We start from the raw sequence: 10251 nt of genomic DNA on the forward strand, positions 1-10251 counted from the left end.
GTCTCTGTCAGTGACCTGCAGCTGCCACCTCCACCTGCAGATTCTTTCAGGCCGCTTAAAAACAACCTCCATCTAAAGTGTCTGTCATTAACCTGTAGCTGTCATCTCCAACTTCAAAATGTGGCAGACCGCATTTACAAAACCTCACCTACAGCCTCTTTCAGTAACCACCATTTAAAGCATGTGTCAGCAACCTGCAGCTGCAGCCTCCACCTGCAAGTTCTTGAAGAATGCTGCTACAAAACTCCACCTCCAGCCTCTGTCAGTGACCTGCAGCTTCTGCCTCCCCCCGGAGATTCTGGCAGACTGCTTCAAAACAGCCTCGATCTCAAGCGTCTGTCAGCAAACTGCAGCTGTGTCTCCACCTGCAGATTCTGGCAGACTGCAACCTCCATCTAAAGCATTTGTCATGAACATGCAGCTGTTTCCTCCAACTGCAGATTCTGGCAGACCGCTGCAACAAAGCCTCAGCCTACAGCCTCTGTCATTAACTCTTCAGATTCTGGCAGACTACTGCAGCAAAACTCCACCTATAACCTCACTAAAGTGCCTCCACCTGACCTTTCTTGCAGCTCCATCCGTATGTCCATCTACAGCATCTGTCAGCAACCTGTAGCTACCACTTCCATCTTCAGAATCTGTCAGACCACTGCAAAATAAACCTCAACCTGAAGCCTTTGTTAGCAACCTGCGCTGCTGCCTCCACCTTTAGATTCTGACAGACAGACGTCACAAAACCGCGACCAACAGTTTCTGTCAGAAATCAGCGCTGACAGTTTCTGCTGCGGGGGTGTCGCCGGTGGCTCTGGGTTGGTGGTCGGCGTCTCTGTGCGGGACTGGGCTGGGTGGTTGCTTGGACCCTGCTGCTGTGTGGTGGTCGCCCTGCCGGTGGTTTGGGTAGCTCTGGGATGGTCTGGACACTGTCTGCGCCTGTGAAGGGTTTGGCTTCTGGCTGGGCTGGGGGCCTGCTCTCCCCGGTCTCCCTGGGGTTTTGCCCCTGGCTGGTGTGGGGGTGGGGGGCTGCTGTGGCCCCCCGCCGTCTTCCCCACGGGGTGTATGGGTTGGCCCGGGGGCGGTGGGCTGGGTCGTCATGGTGGGCCGTGGCCCGCCCCGTTGGGGCCGAGGGTTGGGGGGGCTCTGGCCTCTCTGGTGCATGGCGGGCTCCCCGCCGGGGGGCGGGGCGGGTCTCGGGTTGGTGGGGCCCTGTGGCTGTGGGCTCAGGTCGTGCCGGGGTTGGTGGCCTTGGGCCTGTGGGCTTCCCCTGGATGGGGGGGTGTTGCCTCTGTGTTCCCTTGCTTGCTCTCCCTTGGGTGGGGCACGTGGCTGTCTCTGGGGCACGTGGTGTTGGGTCTGTCCTGTTCTGGGGGGCTGTTGGGTGCTCTGGTGGCTTGGGTCTTAGCCTGCTTGCCCCTGGGAGTTTGGGGGGTGATGTTACACCCCCCCCCCCCCCCCCCCCCCCCCCCCGTCAACTACAAACCACATCCAATGACAAACCCTCACACACACACACACACACACACACACACACACACACAACTGTTATACAATCATACAATACAATCATTACAATCATTTTTTCTCTAATTACTTACTTATTTATTTTTTCTTTTCCTCTTTTTTACTTATTTCCTGCCTGCTTCCACCATTAATACTGTTGTAAATACTTGCAGCTGTCATTATTGTAGTTAGCATTGTTTGCATTGTCATCGTTTTCATTGTCGTTGTTGTTGTTATTGTTGCTGTTGTTTTTGTTGTCTCTTGTGTCTTCCTCTCCCCTCTGTGTCCCCCAACCTCTCTCTTTTCTCCCTCCCTATCCACCCTAACGTTGTGCTGTCCGGTAGCCTTGCCAATAAATGTCAGTACAGACTGCAACAGGAAGAAGTATGTCAGACTCCTCCTTTGCAGAGCAAATCTGTTATGGCACTTCAAGGCATCCAGACCTCTCATACTGCATGCCTAAGCTGCCGAACAGGACAGGTTAAAAAAAAAAAAAAAAAAGATATCAGCGCTGATGCCTCAACTTAGAGAGTGGAGAAGGGAACTGCCATCAAATCTCCATTCACAACAAGCTGCAGCATCTCGCAGCAGATTCTGGCAGAAAGCTTTACCAAACCTTCACCTACAGCCTCTGTAACCAATCTGTAGCTTCTGCCTCTGCCTAAAATATTTAGCACACAGTGGCCGCAAAAACTCCAACCACAACCTTTGTCAAAAAACTAAGATTCTGTCTCAACCTGCAACTGCCAAAAAAACATCAAACTACAGCCTCTGTCATCAGCCTTCAAATCTCCATCAAATACTTATGTTAGCCATGTGCAGCTCCTTCCTCCACCTGCAGATTCTGGAAGAAAGTTGACAACTGCTGCAAAGATCAAACTGCTGGTAGACAGCTGCAGCCACAACAGTCAGTCAATATCTGCATTGTCGCCTCCAACTGCAGATTCTGGGAGACGGCTTGGCCCAATGCTTGATCTACAGCCACAAACAGCCATATATTATTGGCTCCATCACCTAAAAGTACTGAAGTAACATGTGCCATCTGACACCTGCAGTTGCCGCATCCTTTTGCAGATTCTACCAAACTGCTGCCACAAAACATCCACCTAAAGCCCCTGTCAGAAACCTGCACCTGCAGTCTCATACTATACATTCTTGCACGCAGCTCCAGCAAAACCTTCAACTACAGCCTCTGTCAGTAACCTGCAGCATCCATCTGCACATTTTAGCAGACAACAGCTGCCAAACCTCCAACTACTTGTAGACAGCTGCAGCGGCATCACTGTCAGTACCTGCTTTGCTTCCTTCAACTGCAGATTCTGACAAAGAGTGGCCAGCAAACCTCCAACTGCAGCTTCTGTTAGAAACCTGAAGCTGCGTCCTCCACCTGTAGATTTGAACTACAACCCAACCAGCCTTATTCCAATGGCTCAATCACTTCAAGATGCTGAAGAAACATGCAATCTGAAACCTTTTTGGCCTCAACCTGAAGCCTCTGTCAGTAACCTGCGCCTCTCTCATCCACTTGCAGTTTCTGGCAGACAGCTGCTGTGAAACCTCCAACTACAGCCTCTGTCAGCAACCTGCAGCTTCCACCCTTTACCTGCACGTTCTTGCAAAAAGCTGCCACCAACTAATGCTGATGCTGCTAATCTAAAACCACAGCCAGCAACATTCATTAAGCTCCATCACCTCTAAGAACTAAGGAACCACGTATCATCTTAAACCTCATTCAGCCCCCATCTTCCCCAGACTTCAAACTACAGCATCTGTCATGAAACTTACAGCCATCACGTGCACCTGCATACTCTGGCAGAGAGCTGCACTAAACCTCCACCAAAAGCCTAAATCCACAATTTTCAACTTCCACCTCAACCTGTAGATTCTGGGAAACTGCTTGGCAAAATGCTGAAAATAACCACAACTGGCAATATTCCAAGCATGGCAAGAACCATGTATCACCTGAAACCTATTTCGACCTCAAATTGGTGCCTCTATCAGCAAACTTCAGCTTTCTCTCCATTTGCAGATTCTGGCACCAAATCTCCACCAAAAGCATATGTACCAATCCTATTTCCACCTGCATATTTTGGCAGTAAGCTGCTACAAAATCTCCAACAACAACCTCTGGCAGCAACCTTCACCACTGCCTCCACTTTCACATTCTGAGACACAGCATGGCCAAATAATCAAACTACAATCATAACTACAGTGTTCCATATGCTTGAACACTGCAAAGTGCTGAAGAAATATTTCCTATCATATCATTTTCTATGGTCTAAACCTTGGAGCTACAAATTTCACCCACAGGTTTTGGCAAACACCTACTGCGAAACCTCCAACTACAGCCTCTGCCTGGAAACTGCAACTCCACCTGCAGATTTAGGTAGATGGTTTGGCCAAATGCTCAAATTACAACCACAACCAGCACCATTCCCTGGGCTCCATCTCCTCAAAGTTCTTAAGAACCACATGCAATCAGAAAACTCTCTCTATTTCCACCTTCAGCCTCTGTCAGCAACCTAGACCTGCAATCTCAGAGATTGCAGGTCTAGGTTGCTGAGAAAACTGCGGAAAACCCTGAACTACAGCTTCTGTAGGCAGTCTGCAATATTTGCCTTCACCTGCTGATTCCAGCAGATTGCTTCACCTAACCTCAATCAAAAGTCTATGTCAGCAATCTGCAGTTGTCAACACCACATGCACATTTTAACAGCTGCTGACAAACTCCTACATCACCACCTGCAGACTCTGGAAAACAGATTGAGCAAATTGCACAATTACAACCACAACCAGGAACACTTCATTAGCTCCATAACTTAAACATGCTGCAAAGCCATTAGCATTCTGAAACCTTTTTCAACCTCCACCTTCAGGCTATGTCAGTAACCTGAAGCCGATGCAAAATCCAAATGCAGCTGCCAGCTCCACATGTAAATTCTAACAGACAACTGTCCCAAAACCTCAAACTACAGGCTCTGTCAGTGACCTGCAGCTACCTCCCTTTGCCTGCCGGTTCTTGCAAATAGCTGCAGCCAAAAGATAAAACTATTAACACAATCAGCAATATTCCATTGGCTCCATACCCTCAAAGTGCAGAGAAACCATGTGTCATCTGAAACCTCTTTCTACCTCAATCTACAGCTTCTGCCAGCAACCTGAAGATGCTGCCTCAAAGTGCAGATTTTGGAAAATGGATTCAGCCAAACATCTACCTATAGCCTCTGCAGGCAACCTGCAGGTGGTGCCTCCACCTGAATTTATTGATTACAGTATCTTTCAGCAATCTGCAGCTGCTGTCTCCAAAGGCAGTTTCTGGCAGATCACTGCAACCAAAACTCCACCAAGTCCGACAGATCGGGCAGGCAGCTTGTCCATACCTCCTACTAAAATCACTGTAGATTCTGGGGGAAAGCATAGCCAAACCTCTGCATACAGCCTTTATCAACCACCTGCTGCTGCTTCCTCAAACTGCAGATATTGGCAGATGGCTGAGGCCAAACCTCCATCTACAACCTTTGCCAGGAAAGTGCACTGGGACCTCCATGTGAGGATTCTCGTAGACCACTGTGGCCAAACCTTTACCTACATCATCTTTCAGCAACCTGCAGCTGCTGCTTCCAACTACAGAATCTGGCACAGCGCTGCCACCAAACCTCAACATAAAGCCTCGATCAGCAACCTGCATCTGCAGCTTTTACCTGCAGATTCCGAGTGAAAGCATGGCCAAACCTTCATCTACGTCCAATGCCAGGAATTTGCACTGGGACCTCTACCTAAGGATTCTTGCAAACACCTGTCCATCTATGACAAACCTCCATCTATGACAAAAAATTGCAGCTGAGGCCTACACCTGTGGATTCTAGTGAACTACTACCAACACAGCTTCACCTAAAGCTTTTGTCAGCAACCTGCAGCTACTGCCTGAAACTCCAGATGTTGGAAGATGGATGTGATCAAACCTCCACCTGCAGCTTCAGGCAGCGACCTGCATTGCTGCCTCTACCTTAATATTCTGGCAGTCAGCTGCCTCCAAATGTCTATTTACAGCCTCTGTCAGCAATCTACAGCTGCCACATCCACCTGCAGACTCTGGCAGACAGCTTGGCCAAACCTCCACCAAAAGCCTCTGTCAGAAACCTGCTTTCTTCACCTGTAGAATCTGGCAGACTGTTGTGTCCAAACATCCATCTACAGCCTGTATCAGTAACCAGCAGCTGTCCTTCTTCACTTGCAGATTCTTGCAAAAAGCTGCAACCAAATGCTAAAACTATAACCACATACAGCTATATTATATTACCTCAAAGTGCTGAGGAACCTCCAATCAAAGCCTCTATAAGCAACCTTTATCGATGCCTGCACCGACAGATTCTGGGAGACAACTTGGCAAAATGCTCAAACTAAGACCACAACATTCCATCGGCTCCATCAGCTCAAAATGCTGTTGAAATATGTGCCATAGGAAACCTTCTTTGACCTCCACCTGCAGTCTCTGTCAGCAACCTGCAACTGCCCTGTCCACCTGAAGATTCTGGCAGATACTGGCAACAAAGCTCCACCAAAATCCTAAATCCCAATCTGCAGATTATGCCTCCACCTGCAGATTATTTTAAACAGATGCCACCAAACCTCCAAATGCAGCTTCTGTCAGCAAACTTCACGCCTGCCTCCAGTGAAAGACTGTGGCAGAAATCTTGGCCAAATGCTCAAACTAAAACTGCAACCAGAAAATGTCATCAGCTCCTTCACCTCAAAGTGCTGAAGAACCATGTGTCATCAGAAACTGTCTCATGGAGTCATCTCATTGAGCTTTCAACTCAACCTGAACATTCTAGCAGGTGACTGTGGGAAAACTGCCAACTTCACCCTCTTTCCAGAGCCTGCAGCTTTTGCCTCCATGTGCAGATTCAGGCAGATGGCTTCACCTAACTTCCATCAAAAGCCTATGCACTGCACTGCCATGTTCAGTTTCTGGCAAACATCTTGGCCACACTGTCAAACTACAAACACAACCAGCAGCATTTCATCTGCTTTATCAACTAAAATGCTTAAGATCCAACTGCCATCTGTAACCTATTTTGACCTCCATCTTAAGGCTCTGCAAGCACCCTTCACCTGCTACCTTCAATTTCACATTCTGGCAGACAAGTAATACCAACAGCCATGCAGCCTGCAGCCCCAACCTGTCAGTATCTGCAATGTCTCCACATGCAGATTCTGGTAGTCAGATTGGCCCAGACAAAAACCAAAACCAGCCACAGTACATGGGCTCCCTCACTTCAAAGTGCTGAAGTAAGACTTTCCATCTGAAACCCTTTTGACCACCACCTGCATGCTGCAACTTTAGTGAAAGCATGGTCCACGTGAGGATTCTTGCAAACAGCAGTGGCCAAACCAACATCTATTGCCTATGACAAGAACCTGTAGCTGGGGCCTACACCTGTGGATTCTAGTGAACTACTATCACCAAGACTACTACTAAAGCTTTTGTAGGAAACCTGAAGCTGCCCCCTCAAACTGCAGATTTTGGCAGATGGCTAGTCAAACCTCCACCTAAAGCCTCTGACTGACAGCAGACTGCATTCACTGCCTGTACCTGGATATTCTGGCAGTCAACTGCTTCCAAACACACACATACACCTGCAGATTCTGGCACAAAGCTGGCGGCAAGCCTCCAACTCCAACATCTGTCAGCAAACTGCAGCTGCTGCCTTCACCTGCAGATTCTGGAGGACATCTTGGCCAAACCCTCACCTAAAGCCTCTGATATCAACATGCAGTTGCTTCCTCCAATTGCTGATTCTGGAGAAAGCAAAACTCCACCTATGGCTTCTGTCAGAAACCTGCAGCTTGTGTATCCACCTGCACATTCTGGCAGACTGGTCCTGCCAAAACTCCACCTACAGGCTCATTCAGATACCCTTGGTTGCCTCCTCCACCTGCATAATCTGGCAGAAAGCTTGGCCAAAGATTATGTCAGAGTATTGTCCATCAATAGCCGATATCAGTAACCTGCAGCTGCCCCCCTTCACCTGAAGATTGTTGCAAAAAGCTGCAGCCAAATGCTAAATATATAACTACAGCCAGCTATACAATATCGGCTCCATCACCTGAAAGTGCTGAAGAACCTCCAGACTGCAACCAGACTTCAAACTACAGCCTCTATCATTAACCTGCAGCTGCTGCCTCCACCTGCAGATTTCTGCAGACTTCATTCAGCATTCCGCAGTGCCCAGCTGCACATTCTGGCAGAAATCTGCTGTGAACCTCCTCCTATCAGCATCTGTCAGCAACCTGCAGCTTCTTCCCTTCACCTGCAGGTTATGGCACGTAGCTGGCACCAAACCTCCAACCACTGCATCATTTCTTCAGCTCCATCACCTCAAAGTCCTAATGAATCACGTGACATCTGAAATCTTTGTCAACTTACCCCTACAGCCTCTATCAGTAATCTAGAGCTGCCATCTCAACATGCACATCGTAGGAGAAAACTTCTGCCAAATCTCCAACTACAGTCAATGTCAGCAATCTGCAGCTATCCCTTCCACCTGCAGATTTTTGCAGACAGCTGCTACCGATTTCAAGCCTTCAGTCTCTGTCAGCAAACTGCAACATGACCTGCAGACGATGACAAAGAGCTTGACCAAACCGTCTAACTACGATTCCATCAGCTGCATCACCTCAGAATGCTGAAGAACCAGGTGCCGTCTGAAACCTCTTTCAACCTCCATCTCCAGGCCCTGTCGGCAACCTGCACTAACAACTCCACCTGCAGATTCTGGCTGACATCTTGGCCAATACTCAAACTACAGCCACAGCCAGCTATATTCCACCAGCTCACAGTGCTGAAAAACCATATACCATGTGTCAGACAGCTGCCACTAAACCTACAACTACAGCCTCTGTTAGAAACCTATAGGCCTCTCTGCCACCTGCAGTTTCGGGCAGAAAGCTGCAGCCCTCCACAAACAAGCCAGCAAGCAGCGTCAGTGGTATGATGATGTAAAGAGAATCAGACGCATATTTTGTCCCAAAGAAAAGCATGATGTACGGGTGGGCTAAGTTCAACAAGAGAGTGCTGCAGCCAACTGAAACAATGGACTCATGCATCACAGCACTTTATGCACTGGAAGAAAACTGAGGATGGGGAATTGCATGATGTGCTAAAATCAAATTTTAATGCCGTCACTATTTTAGTTCATACTGTGCTCATATAGTCCTCAGTAAAGATGTGTTTTAACTTCATCCTTTTTTAAATAAGCAATTAATGTTTTTTTGTCTCAAAGGTCCAGTGAGTAGGGAGCAGGTCCTTGTTAATGGTGTCCATCATGTTGCACCGCCATCGTTCTACAGTAGCTCAAAATGGACAAACCAGTCACTGGCTCTCTGTAGGGCCATTTGCATTTTTGCAGCAGCCACTATAGCTAGCAGCCCCTCCTCAATGCGCCAAACATTACCAGAAAAACACTGATTGTTAACTTTGAAATGTTTCATTTAGTGTTTTTATCAGTTTAAATCACCAAATACATTTCTTTTGAAGAGGAGGAGCCCTCGTGGATAATTCAGCTGCTTTTAAAAACATCCTGAAGGTCTGGATCTTAAGTTATTAGAGAAAAAAGACTAGCTGCTGGTGGGCTAATGGTCGTCTGCAACATGCCAAATGGCATCATAGAAACACTGATCTGTAACGTGACACATCTTTATTCAGTGTTTGCACTGTTTTTAATCATCTGGTCAGATTCAAGAGGAGGAGACCTCTGATGATAATTTAGCTTCAGCTAAAATCCTCCTGAACAAAGAACACTGAGGAAATTATAGTGAGGAATTCAAGTTTGGCACATGGGGGGAGTTTCAGCTGATTGCAATAATCCTCACCACTAGATGCCACTGAATCCTGAACACTTAACTCATCGTGGATAAAAACAAGCACTCCTGCTTGAGAGTCTGAGTTGTCCACTCAAGTCATTTACCAAGATGAAGTTCTGTCAGCTCAGACCCTGCAGAAGCAGATAATAATGCAATGAGCTTAACTGAGGTGGCTTTTAAAAGTTTGAGCAGAGATTCTTCGGTTGTGCAAAGAAGTTATTGCATCAGCTGTCCTGATGGCTGTTCCCAGACAATTTTTCCAGGTGAAGATGCCAATGGACATACTGCCAAATTCACAGAAACAACATTTGGGATGGCTTATAGTAGTGAAATGAACTGTCATTCCTTAGGCAACAGCTTTGGTGGACATTCCTGCAATCAGCAGCCAATGACACACAGCATCTGTAGCATTGTGTTGTGTGATCAAATATCACATTTTAGAGTGTCCTTTTATTGTGACCATCCCAAGGCATTACTTTGTAGTAATGATGCTGTTCTATCAGCCACATGTCAGGTGGATGGATTATCTTGGAAAAGCAGAGTTTCTTGCAAACACACATTTTAACTAATTTGTAGCAAAAATATCAGAGAAATATCTCTAATGTGTATGTGAAAAAGATCTCAAATTATAACTCATCAAAAATCAAAGTAACCAAAAGTGTTATGTTTATGTTTTTTTTTCAGATTACACTGATGGCAGAGTGCATGGGTCCTCATGGTCAAACATGGCTTATTTCAAAGAATTTAATCTGACTAACCAGAGAATGTTGCTTATGCATATCCATGCAGGTGTGTCCAGTGTCTGTCTTTCAGCTGTGGCTGTGTGAGGGCGGGTGGATGCTGCTTGTGTACAGACTGGCAGGCGGCCACATCATCTAAAGAATATGT

The 10251-nt window shown here is 47.1% G+C and overlaps 1 protein-coding gene across 1 annotated transcript; it reads right to left on the reverse strand.

Moving 5' to 3' along the window:
- Window positions 1-756: 756 nt before the first annotated feature.
- On the reverse strand, window positions 757-3288 carry LOC121958211 (proline-rich protein 2-like). The gene is made up of 2 exons (XM_042507081.1): window positions 3283-3288; window positions 757-1329 (listed from the first exon to the last, which is right to left on the reverse strand). Exons 1-2 carry the CDS (start codon window positions 3286-3288, stop codon window positions 757-759), a joined length of 579 nt encoding a protein of 192 aa, XP_042363015.1.
- Window positions 3289-10251: the final 6963 nt, after the last annotated feature.

This window comes from Plectropomus leopardus, chromosome 18 (assembly GCF_008729295.1).
Source record: "Plectropomus leopardus isolate mb chromosome 18, YSFRI_Pleo_2.0, whole genome shotgun sequence".
NCBI lineage: Eukaryota > Metazoa > Chordata > Actinopteri > Perciformes > Serranidae > Plectropomus > Plectropomus leopardus.